The sequence below is a fragment of the Branchiostoma lanceolatum genome, chromosome 15, assembly GCF_035083965.1.
Source record: "Branchiostoma lanceolatum isolate klBraLanc5 chromosome 15, klBraLanc5.hap2, whole genome shotgun sequence".
NCBI lineage: Eukaryota > Metazoa > Chordata > Leptocardii > Amphioxiformes > Branchiostomatidae > Branchiostoma > Branchiostoma lanceolatum.
Genome location: NC_089736.1, coordinates 419,198 through 443,837, shown reverse-complemented (window position 1 = coordinate 443,837; position 24,640 = coordinate 419,198). Strand labels below are relative to the sequence as shown.

The 24,640-nt window shown below is 39.6% G+C and overlaps 1 protein-coding gene across 1 annotated transcript in view; it reads left to right on the top strand.

Moving 5' to 3' along the window:
• The first annotated feature begins 613 nt into the window (after positions 1–613).
• LOC136420982 (titin-like) overlaps positions 614–24,640 on the top strand; it is a 51,134-nt gene continuing 27,107 nt past the window's right edge. The window contains exons 1-2 of the mRNA XM_066408125.1: positions 614–703; positions 1,911–1,966. Of these exons, the coding sequence (XP_066264222.1) occupies positions 687–703; positions 1,911–1,966 (73 nt within the window). The 5' untranslated portion in view covers positions 614–686. The remainder of the gene's footprint in view (positions 704–1,910; positions 1,967–24,640) is intronic.

Below are 24,640 nucleotides of genomic sequence, written 5' to 3'. Positions count from 1 at the left end.
TCCTGTTGTCCCTACACGAAATCCCTTTGCGTGGGTGCCAGAGAGCCGATGATATAAAGTTCCATGTTATAGTATCACTGATAACATCATGATTTGCACACCCGTGTCCCATTGATGCGATCATGAGTTAATGTTGCAGACTGTGTAAATGATACGTAAATGTTGCCATTTAGATCATAAGATTGCAGAAAGTTTGACAGTCATGAGTACATGTAGCAATTCATGAGTAGATGTGGCGATAGATATAGCAATTTAGATGTCGAGATGTAGCAATAATGTAGCAGCTAGTTTAAAATATCAGATGTAAGCACTTAGGATAATCATTATCTTGAGTTTAGGTAGTTAAGATAATATCAAAATTGTGTTAGGAATTATCTAATGTTGCTTTGCAGATGATGACTTATGTAACAGTGAAGATGTAACAGTTTCCACCATGCTAGTCGATGTATCAGTTTAGCCCCCTGTGGCGCAGTAGCGAACTCTAATCTGCCACACTGTTGGCCCTGCTGTAACAACTGGAGCTGTGCCTAAATATAGCCGTGAGGATCGCATTGCCGGGATGGTTTGTCCTCCTGTGTGATGTGCCTCCCTCCTAGCTCCCCTCCGTCTCTATTCTCTTCCTCTCTTCCTCCGCCCGACGGGTTTACGTTTTTATGTGATCACATGTGGGAAACTACGCAGCAGCCATGGTCCTGACTCAGAGGTAACGGGACGTTGTTAATGGCGCTAATTATGCAGCCTAATTGATAAGTTGTAGGCTGGACTATGTTTGACACATGGTGGGTTAAAGATAGACCAGGATTGCTACATGCAGTCACAGCATTGCGGTGTGTTTAAATCGGCATGTGGGGCTTAAGTTAACAACGACAGTTTTACGGAGATCGGTTTTTACGTTGCATTCTTCATTTTGTTTTAAATCATAATTTCTCCCAATCTTTTAGAAAAGGACTGACATGCCTTTACTTTGAATAACTTAATTTAAATGGATTCTGAAATTTTGAGCTATTGGATTTTGAGATATTCATTGATGTTTGTAATGGGTATATCATATCATATCAGATCTAATTATGATGATTATATTTTACAAATGACATGTCTGTCCTAATTTGATGAAATTGCTTTTTTCTGGTTTATTTAGTATTGGACAACGGTTTATTTATTCATTTATTTCCTCAGAAGACCGCTAGGTTGCCTCTTTAACTTGTGAGAGTTTACTTGCTAAATACATAGGAGCCCTCACTAAAATTTTACATAGTCTACTCATTGTTTAAGATAATTGATGAATGTTAAAGATACTTTAATTATTGACAATTGTTATGTCAGCATAATTTGCCAATAATTGTTACCATTATAATAATTCTAACATATTATATTTCAGAACAATGTAATAGTTAACTGTAAATTCCTGCCCGTAGGCTAATTGCAAGTACATGTACATGTAACACGAAGTGGACGGACAGACAGTAATGAACAGTATAACATATGACTACTCTAGTCTTAACTACTGACAAAAAGTTCTAACTTATAGGGTTCGGCTTCTTTTTCCGAGACAGTGGAAGACGAAGGATCCCACTTTTTCTGTTATATTTGGGTTTTGTGATGTTAAGAGGAGAGTAAAAACAATAAACGTTTGTTTGTAATAATTAACGTCAAAATAACTCAATTAAGTGTAATCATTAACATCAAATTAAGCTTACCATTTGGAATCATTGATATTAGATTAACATTCAAATTGTAACTGTATAGATTAAATTAAGATTTCATTTTTCATCCTTAATGATCAGCATCAGGATCTAGACTTACTGTAGAGACATAATGGATGAGTAGTCATGAACATATTGTGTATTAAAGATCATAATTTGAGAATAATATTGATATAATATTTCTATAATTTCTTTCATACTCCACAGTGGAAAGGGTGATGAAGAAAGATCTCGGCCTGGCGCCGGCCCCCCTCCCCACCCAGGTAACACGTGTTGTTCTTCGTCACTCCTGTAATGTTGGGGCATCAATAACAACCCAGGGGCTGTAATAGGGGTTATGGAAACACCACAAATTGCACAAAACGCAAATCTTCCATACCGCATACCACAAAACCCCTTTCACTTTAACTTGGATGGTGCGAGAGAAGAGAGATGAGTATAGGCTTGTCCTTTTTGCTTTCTCTCTTTCTTGTTCTTTGGTCTCCTACATTATTTTCAACTTTCACACAATCCAAGTTTGAGAGATTTCCAGTAAATATTAAATGTCATTAATGATTGTATTATGAAAGCCACCACATGCCCATACACAGTACACTAAGTTTCACATACTGCGTTATTGTATGAAAGCCCCAGGGCCTTTCCCCCAACTTTACCTAGAATGGTGCATGGTACATGTATGAGACACTTGGTTTTCTAAGCTGTGATGACATTTTTTGTGCTTCAGAGATTAGGCCTTCTCAATCATTTTCAGGTTTTACATAGCTTTTTTAAATAGCTTGTTAGAGATTAAAAGAAGTTGAAATTGCAGAATGCTCCACTTGCTATTAGCTTCGGGATGCTCAATGCTGCTCTGCCGGTACATGTAATAGCACACTCAGGTAAAATATCACACACTGCATCTAATTTACTGTATTATGGATGCTCCTCCCCCTGGCTTTACTTTAAATAGCATGAGATGAGTATAGGCTTGTCCTTTTTGCTCTCTCTCTTTCTTCTCCTTTGGTCTTCTCAATCATTTTCAACTTTCACACAATCCAAGTTAAGTTTGCTAAGTTAGCTAAGTTTGAGGACATGTAATGTTTCTGTGTCAGGTGTTGAGAGGATGTGGGTTACCTGAGTAGAAATTAGAAGAGAGTGTCTATCTAAGGTCTGTACAGTACAGCATGGCGCAACTTCTTAGAAAGGTTGGATATTACACTGGGAACAGTCGGCACTGGTCCATGAAGAAGCAGGTCAAGTTCAAGTGACAGGCGGTTAAGGATATCTCACCTGAGGTTTAGGTCTGCTCCTTAAGGTGTTCTGGTGGCTTCAAGGGTTTATTCAGCTCTGCTTGGTCCATGCAGAATGTCTTTAAGATGTCCGGGGATGCAGGCAGCCTTCTGAACCTCCTCCTGTTGATGTAAATGTCACACTTAGAACTGGGCATCATTTATTTATTTCTGTTTTCTTTATACAGGGTAGACACGCACAATGCTTAACACACTGCTTTACAGGCTGCCCTGTAGAGAATTACATTAGTTAAAGTTAGTTAAAATCCTCCCACACCATTATTGATGTACAGGGCGGTGCCCCTCTCCGTTTCATAGCCCTGGGGCCACACTGTGGTGCAAGCACTGTAGCAGGGGGCTAGTCCACTGGCAGTTCAGTGTGTTTAACTTCCATACTGTTTCAGATGATGTGCCATTTTTATAAAGTCTTTGGTATGACTCAAGAGAATTACATAAACAGGGAAATAAGAGAAACTAATGACCAAACAAAATAACATTTTCAAACTAACAATATATACAACCGAGCGTCAATCAGAATCATATACCGTCAACATTGAACAAATGTGTGACAAGATAACATTATAGCTGGGCCAGCAGTCTTTCATCAATGGGTGACAAACAAATGTTCATTACAAAGTTAACCAGACATGGTTAGTCCTGCCGGGACTTGAAATTCATTTTTATGAAAAATGGACTGGTGACTGTTCTTGGATGATCACTAAAAACAGATTTGACAGTAACAATAAATAATTGTACCATTAATTGAAGCATTAAGAATCCTGTATAAATAGTGACTGTGACCATTTTCTTTGACTGCATATAAATTTCTTAAAATGGTCCTTAGAAATGATGGAGAATGAATGACCTTTGTTGTCTGTCAGTAGTACTATGACCTTGATACCAATCATCACTAAAGGTGCAAGGTCAAAAATATGTGTCCCAAGGTATGGCTCTAAATCCAGCTACAGCTCATTGCTAAACCCAGGGTCAGGTCACGCCAGGGGTCAGCAGATCGTGACCTTAAAATAAACATATCAGGAGCTTTTTAGTGCACTTCTGACTGATCATGTTATTTCTTTGTTTATCTATCTAATATCTATTCATTATTACTATAATTGTTATTACTACTACTATAATCATTATTATTATCATTTCATATCATCATCAATCCATTTCAATATCATTTGATGTTACAATCTTTAATACTATCATTACTATTTATTTTTGTATTTATCTACATTGTACTTCTTACATTGCCCTTCTTGATAGTTTCTCAAGACCACTGGGATATCTGAAGCTATAGGGGCTGATGTCAATTATGATTTTACCATGGTCAACATTGATTGAAGGAGGCTACATGTGTAATCAGGGTACCCATGAAACCCCATGTTGGCCCTCCAGCTGCAGTTGTGGGCTGCACAGTAGCCTTGGGTGAAACCGGACACCCGGAATGTGGTGCATGCTGGGAATGCTAGATAAAACAGGAGTCAGCCTGGAGTACAGACAGGGTTCAAACTCAGGAGACTCAACTGTAGCTAAAACCTTCTGATGTCCGGACATTCGGTTTTCTCGGCTCTAGGATATTTTGAAGTGATTAGAAAATTTAGTAAGTACGTTTAAATGACAAAAAGTGTCTGCGAGGAGGTATACATTTAATTCATGATCAACTTTATTGCAAATTCGTACCCAAGGGCTATTGCAAGTAAAGCAAAACAATACAAGAATGAAACACTGTCAACGTCACATTACATGAAAGGCGAAGTGTTAATCAAGATATTCACCCCCTGAAACTGTGTGTCAAGGTACGGACTTTCCCTCAGACTCTGTTTTCATGTTGACTTTTTAGTTGACAGCATTATTTATTTTAGTTCAGCAGTATCCTTTCAATCTGCAAACTGAGGAATAAAGTTGTTGCAGCCCAACATCCGTGACGTATGTCCTGAAGGCGTCTTATGATCTCAAAGCTCTGTCTGAGACTTCATTAGACCTGACGTCAAACCAAGCCTCTAGGGAGTCGCTTAACATGCGATTCCCTCCAGGCCAGTCTACTGCGGGTTGTGAACATCTACTAAATTCAGGGTACACAATGCCGCCACCCTGTAAATAATAACTTTATTGCACAACAATTGTACAAGGTACAAAGTATGGCATTCACTGGTACATACTATTAGATAACATTCTATCAGACTAACCTGAATCTATCTAATACAATATACGTCCAAACAGATCTCCAACCAACATCCCACAGTATGATAATAATGATATTGAGTTTATTGCAAATTCATGCCCGTAGGCTAATTTCATGTTGACAACAATGTCGAGGTACAAACATAAAGTAAAACATAAGGCATACATATGATACAAGATCATACTATATTGTCTACAATAAGTGTCTATGTCTACGGTACTAATGCAGGTTTGATTTCTTCTTTGAAAGCAGTGGAAAATAAAAAGTCCCAGACTTTCGATGATGAGTTGGTTGTTATAATGCGCTCCTGTTTAAACTGTGCATGCATGGGGGTGCTGCACTAGAGATCTCTCAAACTAACTGTTTTTGACAGTAGCAGATTTATTTAACCCAGACATATTCATGTTAATGGCAGTTAACTTAGCTCTGAGGCCACTGCAGGTTAATTTCTTGGTTCTAAAATTTAAAGCTAAACCTGAAGATCAACAAGAAAGCAAGAGCCTGAAGGGAAAGTGAAAAAGTCACGGTTTTAAAGAGTGAATACAGTCATTACAAGTTGTACTGAGTCAACCTGGCAGTTTCCTTTTAAACTAAAATGGTAGGTAGTCCCATAGAGAGACCATTGGGTCAGTGGGTTTTTATCCACTGTGTCCAGAGCACGGTACTGGAAGGCATAGCCCATCCCTCTCCCTCCACTGCCTTTTACCTCCCCAACCAAAGTCAGGTACCCATTTTTACACCTAGGTGGAGTGAGGAAAGTTGTGTGATGTTCCCAAGGACACAATGTCTAGCCAGGAATGGCAGGAATCAAACCCGGAACTTCTTGATCTCGCGTCCGCTAGCCTCGCCACTCGGCCAGTCAATGGCACTTTCTTTTATCTTGGCAAGTTTCTATGTGCCCTGAGGTTATATGCACAAAACAACTCGAACAGAACGCAAAGTAAATCAGATTAAAGTAACATTAATTGAAGGCATGAACAAAGAAATTTCAGACATAAGGCCACACCAATTTAATTTCTTTTTTTTTAGATCGGAAAATGAACATGAAAACAGAATCTCCGAGGTAAGTTTTTACTTTTGTGCACACAGTTTCAGGGAGTGAACAGGGTTAGGTGCAAGTTTTCACCCCAGCCAGCTGTTTTAATGATGTCCTCGTGCTAAAATTTTATCATAAAAATCCGTTAACCAAGAAATTAAATTGGTGTGGCCTAATATGTAGGTAATATGTAGGTTCTATAAACAGCCCACTTTACTCCATGAAGTACAGATTGATGTACACGTCACGTGACCTCTGACCCCACCAGGGATATTCCTGTCTGCAGTAAAACTTTATGACCTTGTCGAGCCGCTTGACGACCTTGTTGAGTCGTTTGAATGCGTTCCGCAGCGACTGCTGACCTGAATATGCAGTCGGAATATGTCAAAAATCCAAAAATCCGTCACTGGCGAAAGATAACGGGCGGATGCTACCTGAAACATCTGACCCTTTACAAATCTACCCAGTTGCTTGAGTAACTGTTACCTGGCGTATCTTACTACCTGGATGTCTAACCTTCATCATATGACGTGAAAAATTATGCTGTACAAGAAAGACATTTGTGGAATGTTGCAAGAAAAACTTGAATTTGACAACAATACCACTCTTTGAATCTGTACAGTTTGAACCAAGGTACAGACTTTCTCCTCAGACTGTCCCTTTTGCTGGTCGTCCAGTTCAGGGTGAATCTATTCAGTCCATGATTGCATGAAAGAAATTGAACAGGTCCGGCTGTAAAATATCATTTTCGATTTTACAATTGGAGTGGAAATCTTCTTTCCCTATGGGCTTCCAATGAGATGAAAAATCAGTACATGTATTTTCTTTTTGCTGATATTCTTGCAAAGCATCACCCTTGACAATGATGAAAGATAAAAATCTATGGGCATTGGACCAGGTATGAAGTCTACAGCCTTAGAATAAGGACCATAAAGCTTTTATGGCTTTTGCAATGGCTTCTTTCCTCATGTGCAAAGAGCAGCTGGAAATTGAAGAGCAAGTAGAAATGTCACAGTCTTTTCTCTTTGCTGATATTCTTTCCAGATAAGGGCACTTCAGATGGCATTTGTAGAAGATAAAAATCTGTGTGAAGTTTTCACTCTTGAAATGGCACAGTGAAGTTCTCTTTCTTGATGGCCTTTGCAGACACTTTTTGATGATATTCTTTCTGGATAAGAGAAGTAAATCAAAGAAAGTCAAGTTTTCACTCTTAAACTGGTGCTCCAAAGTCTCTTTCTTTACAGCCTTTGCAATAATTTATATCAGTTATGACAAATAAAATCAATGACAAGCAGAAATTGCCTTTTCTATCTGTGTGCCTATATTCCTGCCAGACACTCTTTGATGATATTCTTTCCAGGTTAGAGAAAATAGATAAAAGAAATTCAAGTTTTCACTCTTAAAATGACAGTGTAAAGTCTTCTTTTTTTAAAGCCTTTGCAATTATATACAGATATGGCAAGAAATCAATGACAATAAGAAATGATTGCATGTTTTCTCTCTGTGTGCCAATATTCCTGCCAGGCTTGAGAGCACACGATAATTCCAGCCTTCTTCAATCAAACTCTGGAGCCTCATAACTTCAACTCCTACTCTGTGATCTCCGCACTGCTGGACTGAACTGTCTATAAATAAAGAAAAATCAAAGACAGCCAGAATTGGAATTGCAGAGACTGAGGAAACATTTGGGCGAAAGATTTGACTCAGCGTCTTTGATGTGTAAGATTAGTGCCTGGAACAAATTGCCCCTGTAAGTCTCAACTGCCGATGTGAGGGACTATTACAGGCTGATAGACTGTTATTGAGACTTCAAACACTGTCTGCTGGGGCATGGCGCAGTCTTAGACTCTGAACTGTCATGAATAAGGAAACGGGAGCATTAAGATATGCTTTGATCTCGTCAAAGGAATGTGAAATTAGTTGCAATCAATTTTTGCTGGACAGAGTCCCTTGGAAGTGAAGACTAGCCGACTGCTGCCCACCCCTGTGTCAGGGACCCCCGCAGCAGTATAATCAAATACTGGATACTATAAGTTTGTACTTCTACTTTTCATAATAACAGTTTTCCAATATGTACACAAGCAGCAAAGGACACACTTCTCTAACAGCAGAGTTAAAACTTTAACAAATCAATGTTTTGCGGCTTATTCAGGAAGTACCTTTGGAGATCTAGGTACATATTAGTCAACATCGACTGTAAGTACATAAACCCTAAGACTCAGCTAGCTGCATTTAAAAAGTAGTGTTATCAAGGCCTAATCTCAAGGATGTCTTGAAAATCTGGATATCTGTCTGAATTGTGCATACATGTACCTCTGGGATTACTAATGCTGCATTTAGTAGATCTTTCAAATTTACTTGTTACATGGCAGCGAGAGATTGTGTAACACACGCTGCTGTTAACCCAAGAACTGCGCTCCCCCTGCCCATGTCAGAGGTCAGTGTTCCTCCCTGTGCTCAATTTTCCACTTGACCTGGCTACAAGCGGAGGTTAATGTGGCCATCAGGGCTCCTTACAGCGGGAGGGATGGAGAAGGATGGGGCCAGGACAGATGGAGGACGTCTTAGGACATAACTACCCTCCTCGGGAGGCATCACAGAAAACCATTAACCTCTAAGGGCAGACTTGACCTCTAACAAACTTGGGGACACGTCTTTCACCTTGAGATCGAGGAAACGCAAACTTCTGGGAGTTGAGGCAGAAAGAAGACAGTGAAAGAGATCTTGTCAGTTAAAATCCTTTCCACACCTATTGGTGTATAGGGGCGGTGCCCATCTCTGCTTCTATAGCCCTTGGGCCACACACTGGCCACTACAACAGGGGCTTGTGGTGAAGGGTGTTCAACTCCTATACTCTTTCTCATCAGTGCTAAGCAGAGAATAAATAGATCTTGTACCGAAGTGCACTTTCTTGTGGGGGGATAATGCAACCTTAATTTTCAGACTTAGAGGATTCAAAAGAAAAAGCTGAATTGGAATCTGATGGAAAGTCTGTACCTTGGTACACATAGTTCTAGTCAAGTTTTCCTCAAAGCTCTCACTATATCTGGTTTATCATCTGTTTAGGCCTGTCTCCAGCTTAAAATGTTTTTTGTTCAACCAATCGTTTGGGAGCCAATGTTATTGATTTTCATTGTTAGCTTTTTAAGCTTACAAAAATGCATTTTCATCAACTTTATGTCATGAAGTTCAGACTTTTTTGACGGATGGGATGAAATTTCTGTCCTCCCAAGAAGCAGATTTCCATCCATGGACGGACAGACAGGTCCTGTAGACCCTGCATCTGTTGTTCCCCGTGTCTTTTTAACATTTTTTTTTTTAACGATCTCCCTCAATGCAAGGCCGTAAGAGGCCACTTCTCGGCATTGAACTAATTGAACTAATGTGTGGTGAGAGACAGCGGTGTGTGTTTGTTTGGAAGGTTTGTAGGTTGTATTCGGGTGGAAAGCAGTGGGCTAGGAGGGAATTCCAGAGTTTTGCAGTTTGTGTCACAGGGGTTAGGCGTGCTCGCACATAGATGTAGATGTGCAGGCTTTCATATTGCTCTCTTGCTGAATATGTAACGGGGGTCTGCAAATCATAAGGAATACTGTAAATCACTTTAATATAGCGTCAGGAAAATGGAGTAGCAGTTGGGGGAAAATGGAGTAGGTCACGGCACTTATTTTAACGGTGGGAACAAACATTACTGTCTCAAATATTAGTGATCAAATATTTGCAATAATGAAATTCTAGCGATTGACCAGTGACTGTTAAATTAAGTTACAGTTAACAAATCAAGAATTACAGTAGATTAGTGTGACTTCAGACTGTCTGAATTGTCCAACTTATAGCAAAGAGAGAGATATGCTTTTACAGACTATTATTACTAAAACAAACTTCACCCTATCTGGTACACAGAGCGATATTTTCTTTGTACTGTTGTCATGTCCGACTCCTATATCCATGTACATAGGTCAATTTCTCCATAAATCATTCGAAAAGCGAGACAGAATTACCCATACATGATTATATATTGTAACAAATACACTGGTTTCGAAAATATTTTGTACTTAGAATTGTAGGATAGATTAGCCTTGTAGTATTGTTGATTTCATGCCATACATTGTACCATGTACGATTGTTGAGCAATAAAGTTCACTTCACTTCACTTGTCTAAGAAAGTGTGAGAAAGAAATGTTCAAATAGTTGAATAAAAAGACTCTTTTTAAAAAAGTGATTTTTTCAAGAAACGTTTCGGTGACCATCTGCCACCTTCCTCACTTGGTTGCGTACAAAGAGTTTTTTTATTCAGTGACTTACCAACCTGATGAAACTACAGTACTGTAAATGCATTTAAGTTCATGTGGTCTTTATTTCGCGCTAAGGGGAAAATAAAGTGTTCACGGTGGTTTTAATTTCGCGGCAGTGCTTTAGTCACATACGGCTACAGTATTGGACAAAAATGTTTGCGGTGGTTTTAAGTTCGCGGTGAAACGGTTGCCGCAAAAACCGCGAACATGAAACCACCGCAAACATTTCTGCATTTACAGTATTCAGGAAAAGTTCAAATAGTTAGAATAAGATCTGTGAAACAGGTTCTTACCTTAGCGGAGCCCCCATCCTCGGTACAGGTGATCCCTGCAATGATGATGATGATGATGCACTTCATGATGGCGGCTCATTCCTGGAGGAAAATCCCCCAATGGTCCAGCACGCTTAGCCCTCTAGCGCTAGATCTAACCCTCAAGGTCAAGATCAAACTAGGTCCATCTGTTCAAGGTCACAGGGTGGTAGAGGTCGAGTGACGGTGGTGTGGGGAGTCCAGCTTTATTTCATGGTTGTTGGCATCCGCCAGTCCTACAACTGAAAAGAAAAGGTCATATCTACATGATTATATGCTTTACTGTGATAATATAGGGTTAATGACCTGCCCTGAGGTCTATATGGTGTGATAAGGCATGGTCGCTCCTACGCTTTTGCGGGTCTATATGAAGATTACAGACCCACAAATGGAGCCTTCTGATTGGTCAACGACATCTACCTATATGATAATAGAAAGTATCAAATAGCCATCATCCTTTTCGTTTTCAAACTTGCCTGATTACCGGTAATCTAGACAGCCTTGCAATGATATAGCATAATTTGGCTGCATTGTTTCTCTTAGTGTATTTATGTACTAATCTGTCAATAAGCCAACTTTACAAGTAATATTAACAAAACCGATCAAATAACCTTTACCCAGAGATGTAAGTGCTTTGCTCCAGTGTTTGTTGGTTGATTGGTTTTCAAACAGAAAACTTAGGGTTGAGTTTGTTGTTCACTTGTAGTTTATATGGATTGATTTGATAAAGGAGAAAGTGAATAGATTTGATGAGAATGAAACCAAACTAACCAGCGAATCGCTGTATTGTTAGCAGCATTCGCTATACAGTACCCTATCCCTGTCCTTGGTGCTGATTCAATGTTAGTTATGGACGTTTTTCACAGATTGGAAATTTAGATTCGAAAGAAAACGATTTTTCTGATCAAAATTTCATCATTCCATTGCCTATGGACAATCTCTTAATTTCACTGACCCACCCTCTTCAATCAATGCACCATCCCCAAACCACATATTGATTGCTGAGTGATCAATCCCCCTTTAGTGCATAATGACTTACCCCTGGGGACATTAAAGACTGAATCCTGGGAGACAAAATGAGTTACAGACCTGGGCCTGAGCCAGGGACAGAGAGACATACAGCCATCATTTACTGCCTGGGCCACACCAATGCAATATGCTGGTTCTCAGATTCAATCTTTAATCTTCATTGCCTTTCAGTTTCTCACGATTTTATGATTCACTTTATGCTTGTATACTATCATTAATTGTTATTTACTTAGCAATTAGCCTATGGGCACAAAATTGTAAATCTAAAAGAATCCAAACTGGAAGATGGACATGCAAACCAACCCTGTGAACCCTTGTGTAGCACTACTAATGATAGAAATTTCTATGCCACATCTCAAGCACATTAAAAAGACTCACCGTAAATGTAAAAGGGAAAGGTAGTCCCATAGCCTTTTAGAGGCCGTAGGGGCAGTGGGTTGTTATCAACTGTGTCTTGGGCAGGGTATTGGAAGGCGGATCGCATCCCTTTCCTTCCACCGCCTTTTACCTCCCAACCAAAGTCAGGCACCCATTTTAACACCTGGGTGGAGTGAGGAAAGTCGTGCAAAGTGCAACATCAGAGGCATGTCTAAGGATTCGAACCCAGGACCTCTGGGCCAAACACCCTAACTGTTATGGCAAGGCGCTGCTACTGTACAATGTCATGTACTACTAATCTCATTAAAAGTAAAACTATGCCACAGTGAAATCACAAATCGACACGGAAACAGAATCTATGAACCCTTTTGATATGAAATTATAACACAAATGTGGCAAACAGTGTCATTAAATGTTGATTTCATAATGAATACAGCAACTAGAATATTTCCAGTTTTCCACCCTGAAAAAATGCTCTAGGTGTTTTTAAAGTGCTGGTAACACCAGTACATATACACTTATTCTAGGGTCGGTGGACTCGCTTTTAACTGTAAAAGATCGCTGTGACAGCTGATGTTGTGAATAAAAAGCCAGGATTAAGGACCGGATTTCAGCATTGCAGCTGAATTAATGGGTGTGAAACCTGTGAAGCCCCTGTAGTAGGAGGTTGCATGGAGTGAGTGGGCACTAATGCAGTCTGGAGTGATCGACCTTTTAGCACACATGGCGAGTAGATCCTAGAGATGCACTTGTGGGCCAGACACTTGTTTAAAGGCAGCCAAAGCAATATTAGGGCCAAAAAATGGAAAAAAAAAAAAATGCTGAAATCTTTATGGTAGCGACATTTACTAACATTGTTTAAAACATTTGCGTAATAACTTCATACTTATAGGATTTTAAAATTGCCCAAAATCGTGCCGTAGGATGATCCCCTTAGTTTCCCAAGCCTACAAAAACTCCGGCTGCGATCTTCTCACTTCACAACAACATCATATTTTTGCATCATGGACATTGCTATACATTGTGATAGTGTTGTTTGAACTAATCATGTATAGAAATTACTAGATAAATTGACTTTCAAAATCCAATTTTTCGGACCCTAATATTGCTTGAGTTTCCTTTCTCTAAATTTTGGACAAGACAAAAAACTCAGATAGATTTTTTTAAGGCAACATACTGTAGTCTAGCCACATAACGTTATACAGCCAGCAATATTCACAACACTAGCTGAAGCTGCTTCCAAATGTATCAACTAAAATTCATGGTTTTATGAAATGATTTGAGAGGTATTTGCCATCCAATTGCAATTCATAACTGTACAAATTTGACTTGGGAATTGGTAATCAACTCAATTCATGTAAACATTCTGCAACATTGATGAATAAAGATGGCATATTTTGATCATGTACATAACAGGCCTCACTTGAATTATGGAAAAACACTTCAGGACTCTGGCCCATAACTCCAAAATGCTTTACCCGGTCAACTTTACATTCTTATTGAGTACATACCAAAGGGTAAGGAATACGCGGAAAGCGTAAATGAGTCCCTTGGGACTAGTCCAATTATATGATTATACTATAATCATACATAGTTATACATCATAATGTATAATTATACACAACTGTTTAGCATTATACATTGATTATATTTAACCCTCATGACCATTATACATCAAATAGTTTAGCATTAAACATAATCCTATATAACTTTTATGACCATTATAAATAACAATTTTATTGGCCTTTTACTTCTGTCTGATCATTAATTAAAAAAAACATGCATTTGGAGCGAAAGCATATAGCAAATAGGTTTTAATGCCATAAAAATTATTTTTCACTGTTCTTAGACATTACAAAGCAAAAGTTTAGAAAAAGACAAGATGAGGATAAAGGAAAAAATCCCAAACTCTCTCTGTTTTCATGTTAACCTTTTTTCCAGTTCAGCATTATTTAGCAAGAAGTTAACTTGGAACGGCCTGATCATGAGTGAGGAAAGGTCCCAGGGGACTGGGGGGAAAATGTGGAAAGGAAACTCTGCCTGCATAATTGATACAAATTCACCACAACATGTAACCAAGGCCATTCAACCATTAGGTATGAATATGAATATGTCATACAAATAAAGACTGACTGTAATTTTAATTGTAGGTTTTTAGTTGTTTTTTTTTAAAGCAGAAATTGAAGATTAACACTTCTCTTTTATCCACTTTGTATTTATGTTGATGTTGTGTCTTTACTCTAATGTTTTATAAATTTTATGTTTTGTGTAGAAGGCTTAATATTAAGCAATTGTGCTTTTTGCCCGATACTCATAAAACATATTGTGAATAAAAATAAAGTTAATAACATATACACAGTCTATAAGGGGAAGTATGTACATTTTGTTATTATGCAGGAAATTGTAACATTTCTGCAGTTTCTCTCAGTTAGACAAATAAACAAACAAATACAGATGTAGATGGATAAAACATTCCTTGGGACTTTTCACAGTCAGATGTTGACAAATTCTCATGCCACACTGATTTAACGTCTTGATTTTGGAACAAAAAACTATGAAGTTAACATGGTCATAAGCCTTCCTCTCTGCCCTCTGTTTCTGTCTTGATCTCTTATTGAAATGTCTGCTTTAGACTGCCTGAGAACCAAGGACATAATTTGGTATGCCCCAATGTTCAAACTCACATTCGACTGGTCAAGACAGATTAATGTTTTTCTGACACTTGAATGTCAAGAACATGCCGCATACTTGAGTACAATGATACCCTTGCATACATAAATATCTAGGTGCACCCGGGCACCCACAATCAAACTTTACTCTTGAAGTAACGGAGATGAACAAAACGAACGGACATGGACCATGAACCAGCTTTTGCCCTACTACATGTTGTAGCAATAATTGTTGTACCATAAATATGTAATGATATATGTTGATAGAGTTATTATGACTCAAATGACTGTGTATCTCTGCTATATTGTATCTGACCCTTACCTCTTCCCTCATGACCTCAATGAAAAGCGGCCTGCGTGCCGGTTTGAGCTTATCATGAATAAACAAAGGTTCAAACAAACAAACATTAGGTGCACAGGTCCACTTTGGGGTGTACAAAAGTCCATCATTATGGACCCAGTATTTCAGCCCTAACATTCACATCCACAGGAGCTACACACAAAGCCATCAATCATATTGGAACAAGATTATCATATACTTTTCCCTCCGGTGGCCAACACGAATAGGCAATTGGTGAAAAACCTAATTTAAAGAAATGAGATGTGGCATTTATATTGGAAAAATATTGTATGAATCAGATTATACCATACACGTGAGCTTTATTTGTGTTATACATGATTCACGTATTGTAAGTCTTAGTGACTCGTGATGGAAAGGGTGAAAAATGACACAGTTATAAGGGGGAGGCTTGAACAATAAATCATTATCAGTTACTATTCACGTCCAAAAGTGGAGAAAATACAGCATCAACATTCTACTATACTACAATCCTTCATATTTTTTCCCAGTGTAATATATCGGGGTCGAAGTGCTGTACAGTTCACTGCTTATTCATTTATTCGCTTATTGTTTATTTTGAGCACATTAACTTAAAACTGTGTGTACCAAGGTACAGACTTTCCCTCAGACTCTGTTTTCATGTTCATTTTCTGGGTCAGCCATATAGTCTTTAAATCTTAGAACCTACAAATCAACTTGGCATGTCCTTAAATACTGACATCATCATATGTACATCATACAGAATGATATACTTTCCATCCATGATCCTCATTCAATAACACTAACATGCATATGGCAGAGAAGCCTTGTTGAGTTGGGAGTTAGTGTCTATAATATACACTGTCTCCCTGAAGCTGTGTGTCACGACCATGGAGACTTAAGTCATAAGTTATGTCTTTAGATCTAAGTACCAACAAATTATGTTGGCGTGTCCTTATACTGACATCATAATACAGACATATAATCTCCATCCAACCTCATTAAAACAGCAAGCGGTGCCCATGGTAGAGACTGGCTTGTTCTGTTGGCAGTGTCTACATTCACTCCTGAAGCTGTGTGTACCATGGCAGAGATTGGGCTTGAGCTGTACATTTAAAAAACTCTGAGAACGTACCCTACAAATGAAGTTGGGGTGGCTGTGCACTGACATCATGATATGTAGTACATTATAGAGACATACAATCTACATCCATCCGTCCTCATTCAATAACAAGCGGTGCACATGGTGATGAGGGCTTGAGTCTGATACATTATGTCTTTAAGTCTGAGAACCAACAAATTAACTTGATATGGACTTACAATGACATTATGATATTATAGAAACATAAAGTCTACACCCATCCTTCTTAAATCGGTGCACAAAAATTATGGCCCAGCGAGCTTGTTCTGTTGGCAGTTAGACTAACTACACTTCTATTTTCACTCCCTGAATGGAGCTGTGTGTACCATAGCAGAGAGGGCTTGAGTTGTGCATCATATGTACATCATACAGACATATCATTTCCATCCATACATCCTCATTAAACAACAAGCTGTCATGGTGCAGAGGACATGCGTGTGCTGGGGGAGTCAGGTTAGGCCACACCAATCTATTTTCTTGGTTAACGGAATAAAAGAAATGCTAGATTGGAAAAACAACAGGAAAACAGAATCTCAGAGGAATGTTTTTACTTTGGTGCACACATTTTTTTTGGTGTGGCCCGAATTAGCGGGACGTCTTTATCTCCTCTCCGTACGGGGAAACATTCCAGCCCGGCGGCTGATAACTCCTGAGGGAGTGGATATTATGTATATCATATTCATACAGACATATAATTCCTATCCATCCGTCCTCATTAAACACCAAGCGTGCACTAGGTGCAGAGGGCTTGCATGTGCCGGGGGAGTCAGGTTAGCGGGACGTCTTTATCTCAACTCCGTACGGGGAGAACATTCCAGTCAGCTGCAGGCTGATAAGTCTTGAGGGGCTGCGAGTGAGGCTGATATGTTTATCATATTCATGCAGACATATAATTTGTATCCATCCTCATTCAATACCAAGCTGTGCACATGGTGTAGAGAGCTTGAGTCAGGAGCACTATGCACATGGCGGATAAGGGACGTGTGAAAATATAGTCATCTCTCCTCGGTACATTCCAGCCTGGCGGCTGATAGTTCCTCAGGGACTGGATGTATGTTTATCATATTCACGCAGACATGTAATTTTCATCCATCCTCATTCCATACAAGCTGTGCACATGGCACAGAGGGCTTGAGTCAGGAGTAGTATGTGTAGGATAAGGGTGTGAAAACATCCTTTATATGATCTCCACTCCGTACGGGCAGAGTATTCCAGCCCAGCAGCTGATAACTCCTGAGGGAGCGGAAATTATGTATATCATATTCATGCAGACATATAATTTTCGTCTATCCTCATTCAATACCAGCTGTGCACATGGAGTAGAGGGCTTGAGTCAGGAGTAGTATGCACACCGAGGATAAGGGTGTGAAAACATCCTTTATATGATCTCCACTCCGTACGGGGAGAGCATTCCAGCCCGGTGGCTGATAACTCCTTAGGGACAGGATAAGAGTGAGTTATAAATAGCGCCGCAGAGCCGTGACAGTATTGACTCTAGTCTGGGTGTGAAGGAGACGGCCTCCTTATAACCACGAGGCTCCTCGGGAAGACTCCTTAAGGAGGTTCTTGGAGCGGCTTGAACGACGTCAAATTGGTTTTCTGAATCACCTGAAGGATCAAGCTGTCAGAAAGGGAAAGTGATTGAGTATACTTTCTCCTACTGGGTCTTTAAGATGCACCTGTAAGGCTGTCTGTAAGGATCCGCGTTCTCTTCAAGATTGCACCAAGGAGTTGTTGCGACCCACTGATTTCCCGAGGAATCCTGAAGACGTCGACTGTCGGGATTCCGAGTGGCAAGACTGGAGGGGTTTCTTGAGAATCTCCTTAAAGAATGTTACCAGGACACAAGTTGTCTTGAGGTCATTACGGGTATCAGTCCGCCCGGATTTCTGACGAATACAAAAATAGTTGTTCCAGCACAAGACTGGGGTGTTTCCTTGAGAACCTCTTTATAGAATGTTTCCGAGACACATGTTGTCTTGAGGTCATTACCGGTATCATTCCGCCCGGATTTCTGACGAATACAAAAATAGTCGTTCCAGCGCAAGACTGGGGTGTTTCCTTGAGAACCTCGTTATAGAATGTTTCCGAGACACATGTTGTCTTGAGGTCATTACCGGTATCATTCCACCAGGATTTCTGACGGATATAAAGTCGTTCCAGCGAGCCCTTATCATCGTCATCAACCTTTAGAAAACCTGCCGGGCAGTTCCTAAGCTCCCCTTGCCGTCAGCAGCCATCATGAGATCTGCCCGGGTCGTTTCTACAGCATCCCATCAACCGACCGCTTTGTAATATCCCTCCCCGGTCCTGGTCATCCATCACAGCTTCTGTGTATGACCGTGCGTAGTACGCGAGAGCCGGATGCTGTGTGGTTGTATTCTGCTGTTTGAAAATCCATTTTGGAACCTCTCGTTGGAGCAGCGCACGCTTGTTTCACTGTACCCGGGCTCTGTGTGCGACTGTGATTATAGAACGTGAGAGACTGCATCCGTCAGCTGTGTGGTTGTATTCTGCTGTTGGAAAATCTATTTTGGAACCTCTCGTTGGAACAGCGCATGCTTCTTTCACTGTACAAGTGTGTACAACTGTGAATGGAACGTGAGAGTTCTGTAGCCATCAGCTATACGGTTGTACTCTGCTGTTGGAAAATCTATTTTGCAACCTCTTCTTGGAACAGTACTAGTGCACGCTTGTACCCGGGCTCTGTGTGCGGCTGTGAATAGAACGTGGAGCAGTCAGTTGGACTCTGTTGTACTCTGCTGTTTGAGAATCAATTTCTCAACCTCTTCTTGGAGCAGTGCAGGCTTGTTTCACTGTACCGGCTGTGTGTACAACCGAACGGTAGTATTCTGCTGTTTAGAAATTTCACAACCTCTCGTTGGAGCAGTGCATGGTTATTACACCGTACAGGTTCTGTTGCTACCCAGTGGAGTGTGCCCTGATGTTTGGTCGGTGTAAGTCGTGGGTTTGACGTCGGTGAAAGGATGACATGTTTCCTGCGTTGCTGTATCCACCCCGGAGGCAGGGATTCCTACGGTAAGTCGGCGTTGCGCGACGGTGGGTTTTGTGACGTGGATGGAGTTTGATTGATAACAGGTGCAGTCAGATATTTACATTTTTTTACAAATCAGTTCGTCAGTGCCTGATGTTGCCATCGATTTTAACGAAGAAAGCTGGCTCGTACAATCATAGATATCAATACAACATAAAAGAATCACATCACAATCTTGCCTCAAATTTACATTGTGTCATCTGCTTTAACATTACCTCAGATTCAAGATTTATAATATAATTACACATTTCATCCTTTGGATCTTCAGAAATATTATGTGAGGATTTGTATTGGAAACACTGGAAAGGGACAGTTACTCTTTATAAGTCTGAGGATGTGTTATATATATGTTGTCGCGGCAGTTTGACTTAAAAGGTGGAGTCTGATTTCTACATTTTATCTTATTATTTTAGGCCACACCAATTTATTTTCTTGGTTAACGGAAAAAAAAATGCTAGATTGAACAAAAACATCATGAAAACAGAATCTCAGAGGAATGTTTTTACTTTGGTTCACACAATTTCAGGGAGTGAACAGGGTCAGGTGCATGTTTTCACCCCAGCCTTCTGTTTTCATGATTTTTTTTGCTAGAATTGAAAATAAAAATCTGTTAACCAAGAAATTAAATTGGCCTGGCCTAAAGCTTCAGAAGTACACGAGGGGAAATTCTGTCTTCACTTCCAAAATCACATCATGTATGTTGCGTGACGGTGGATTATGTGAGTAGGCTAGAGTTTGATTAACAGATGAAGTCATATTTTTTACTGTAAAAGCTGGAAAGTACATTTCCTACCGTCTGTATTTCTTAAGCTCAGCCAGGGATGCTTTGTTTATGGTTGTAGATAGGTTATGTAATGTCTATTACAAGATAGATGCAGTCTTATCACACCACAGCAGATGGTCAGATTTTTACAGTAAAATGTAACATTTAATCCTAAAGCCTGGAAGTACATTTTCTAACGTTACATCATATATTAAGCTCAGCCAAGGATGCTTTGTACATTTGTACATGTAGGGCGATGCCTTCAAAGGGAAACTGTGACTCTGTGACTGAGTTCTCAGCCAAGGGGAGAGAACTATGATAATGGTTTTGGTTACTCAATACATATAGTACAAAATGTGGAAGTCTCATGGCCACTTTGACTTTGAAGTGGTGGTTATGTAATGCTTCAATCTGCATTGACAGAACTAAATGGACTGGACAGATTTTTCCATTTCCTCCTAAAACTGCAGAAGTCATGTGGGGATAAATCCTGAGTTCACGTCCAGAGCAGCATCATGTATCAAGGTCAGCCAAAGTCCCCCAGGCTCAGGGGTTTTGGTTCAATGGGCACAGCAAATAAGTCTTGCTCCTGGGGCTGCAAGATGCTTCTGCCACTCTGACAGTTGATTTAACATAAAGAGTAAGATTTTTTTTCATTGATAAGACAAGCAAATTGCAGCCAAAGAGCTGAATCGTCTACTTATTTAATTTACAAATGGTACTCAACAAAAACAGTTTTTTTTACTAAGAATTACACATGGTGCAGGTTAATATTTTATAATTTTAAGTTTGTAAAATTTTTCATCATGTCATATCTTTTTGTGGTAGAGACATCTTCTTGTTATTTTTGTCACCAAAAATTCTGCCTGTAGACAGCACTATATCCCAAATCTGAATTGTAATTATCAAATAAATATACAAAACGGTCAATATGTTATAACCAAAAGCCAATTTCCCGACAGAGCTGTTAGTGCATTGGAGAGCATTGGAGGGCACCTTGGATTTTCCACGGATGTCGCTTACAAGTACACACAGCCCCCGTCACGCGCTCTCACTCTGAACCCTACAGCAGGGCTCACGACCTTAGCACCACACTCGGGTCAGGTGGCAGCGGCTTAAACGTGGATGTTGTCACCTTTGATCAAGTCAGAAGATGACTTTTTTTTGTTGTAGGCTGTTTGCTTTAAAATTTACATATTGCTGGGATTTAGGATGTCCTATTGCCATTGGTAACAATGAACATCAAGGGAGTTTGAAAAAAACAAACACCTGCATGCATGTTAAGATTAACAAGGCTTATAGTGACATTGAATGTTGTCACGTTTGATCAAGGCAAAAGATGACTTTTTTTTGTAGGCTATTTGCTTTACATATTGCTGGGATTTAGGATGTCCTATTGCCAGTGGTAACATTTAGGTACGGTAATGGTAAGGGCTTGAACATGGCAATGTTTACATGTAATACTATGTAAAGATTAACAAGGCTTAGCAGAAGATGACTTTTGTTGTAAGCTCTTTGCTTTACGCATTGCTGGGATTTAGGATGCCCTATTGCTATTGGTAACATTATAAACATCAATGGCAAGGGGGCATACATTTAGGTACGGTAATGGTAAGGGCTTGAACATGGCAATTTTTACATGTAATACTATGTAAAGATTAACAAGGCTAAGCAGAAGATGACTTTCTTTTGTTGTAGGCTGTTTGCTTTACGCATTGCTCGGATTAAGAATGCCCTTGGCTATTGCCATTGGTAACATTGAACATTCATGGTAAGGGGGCTATAATAAGTATATATGTTGTACAAAAACAGCAAGGCTTCGCGTATGTAGTCTGTCAACAAGCCGTGGCATAAAGTGTGACGTGAATGTTACCTTTTTTACAGTCCTGTTGTGACCTGTTTCCTTTAGATACATACTATATTGCTGGGATTTGGGGTCTCCTATATTATTATCATTGTTTATTTCGGGCACGACGGCCCATATTGACAGACAGACACATACACTGTACACATAAATGATACATCTAAAAATCTATAATACACCTGCACCCACTATTTCCAGGCAATTGGTGCAGTTTAAGTAGCGTTAGTAGCAGAGATGTCAACCATGACTCCAGGTTATAGGAATCATCTGAGAATGTCTCGGAGGGAGACTTCAATCTGTTCTGCGCATTTCACCATTTTCTTATCAAAACTAATATCTATCCATGGATGTATGACAAGACTGACGGTTCATGGTTTTGATGACTAAATAATCTTCTGTTCCTAGGGCCACGCCAATTTATTTTGTCGGTTGTGGGACATTCGAGGTTATAATTCAACATCGAGAGATCATGATGAGAATAGAGGGCTGTCACTCCCTGAAACTGTGTACCAAGGTACAGACTTCCCCTCAGACTCTGTATTCCCTTGATGTCCTTTTAAGCAGTTTCGCTTGCTCAAAAAATTGCTTTTCTTCACACAAAATAAAAATTGTGTCACCTCACTCAGGATGAAATGAACTGAACTGATTTTATAACAATGTTAGAATTGAAAAACAAGTGCAGGAAAGGCAAGACACTGTGTTTTTATAATAATGATAATAATGATAATAATGATAATAATGATAATAATGATAATAATGATAATAATGATAATAATGATAATAATGATAATAATGATAATGATGATAATGATGATAATGATAATAATGATAATAATGATAATAATGATAATAATGATAATAATGATAATAATGATAATGATAATAATGATAATAATGATAATAATGATAATAGATTATGATGATAATAATCATATCACAATGATTTATTTGTCCCAATCGGACACTGTACAGTACAGAGTGGCAGGGTTCAATAGCAGCCCTGAATTGTCCTGCTGTTTACATAGATTGTGCCTTAAAAACTATAGTTACATCTTCACATTGGTGCGAAAGGTATATTACATCCAGCGGTGATTTTATGAGTGTCTTCTAAGAACCAACAAATTGACTTGTTGTTGCCTAAGAGGACCTCCTGTGGGGACGTTCCCCTTGAGGGAGCAGTAGTGACAGTCTGCGTGGGTAATCTATGCCCCACGTGGGTTATTTATGGTCCCACGTGGGTTATCTATGGGTACCCACGTAGGTGAACACATGTTGTTGGCCGATAGGGGAGTGTCGCATTAAGCGGTTTTGCTGTATGACAATGACGGACAACATGGACATCCCTGCCCTGCTGGGCTGCAGGAATGCTATAAAATGTTGCACTCTTGACACATCAAAGTGACAGTGACAGAGAAAGGTGTTAATTGAAAAGAAAATTTCTCTCTTTCCTGCGAAATGTGATTCAACACAAAGTCTAACTATTTTAACATAGTTAAGATAAAAAAGTTAGAAGTTCTGCTGCAGTACCAAGGAAAGCTGCCAGGGGTCACAAATCAGACCATTTCTTTCATTGGTCAAGACATCATTGATAACAATCCATCCTTTCAAAACCTTCTTGAGTAATGCTTTTCTCACAAAAATTTAAAAAAACTGCTAACTCACAAAAATTGCTACACTGTATACAGCATTACAACTACACCTGAATGATTTCAAATGCTACCAAAAGATGAAGGCAATAAACTAAGAAACGTTGAATATCCTTGCTTCGGCCGTGGTTGAAATGTGATTTGCATTCCGTCCATAACCCACGGCAACTGATTCTAGCTTATGCTCCGCATTTCTTTTCACTCGTCTGATGGAAGCGTATCCCGCGGGGGGAGGAGAGAAAAGGAACAGCAGGGCTTCATCTGTCAGACCTGCCGCAATTCTTCACTTTCAGGCAACGCTAATGCAGTTTGTGGTTCTTATGCTAATCTAAATGCTGATTATTGTCAAAACTGAAGTCTGAGGTGGAAGTCTGTACATTGCTTGGGGAGGGGGATGAATGTTGTGAAGTTTTCCTCCCAGCCCACATTTCTTCACTTCCAGGCCTACCCAATGCAGTTTGTCTGTTCTTGGATTTAACAAAATAAAAAATTATGCTGAACTGGAAGATTATTGTATAATCAGAGTCTCCGAGGGGAATGTCTTCACCTTGCTTCTGGGGGAAGGGAAAAAAAGGAACAGCAGGGCTTCATCTGTCAGACGTGCCGCAATTCTTCACTTTCAGGCACCAGCAAGGCAGTTTGTGGTTCTTGGATTTAACAAAATAAAAACAAAAAAATCATACTGAACTGGAAGATTATTCTTGAGTCTGAGGGGAAAGTCTGTACCTTGCTTTTTATTGGAGGGGTACGTAGAATGACTTTTGACAAGTTTTCCTCACTGCCCTCTTTTCCCACCTCTAGCCATGCTTAGTCAATTTGTTGGTTCTTAGAATCACTCAGGAGAAAATGAAAACAGGAGAGAGTCTGTATCTTCGTACACACAGTTTCAGGGCGAGAGTATAACATCATACAAAATGTAGTCAGATGATGTCCTTTGTTTTCCTCTTGACCTCCCGCCACTAAATAGAATTACTCAGA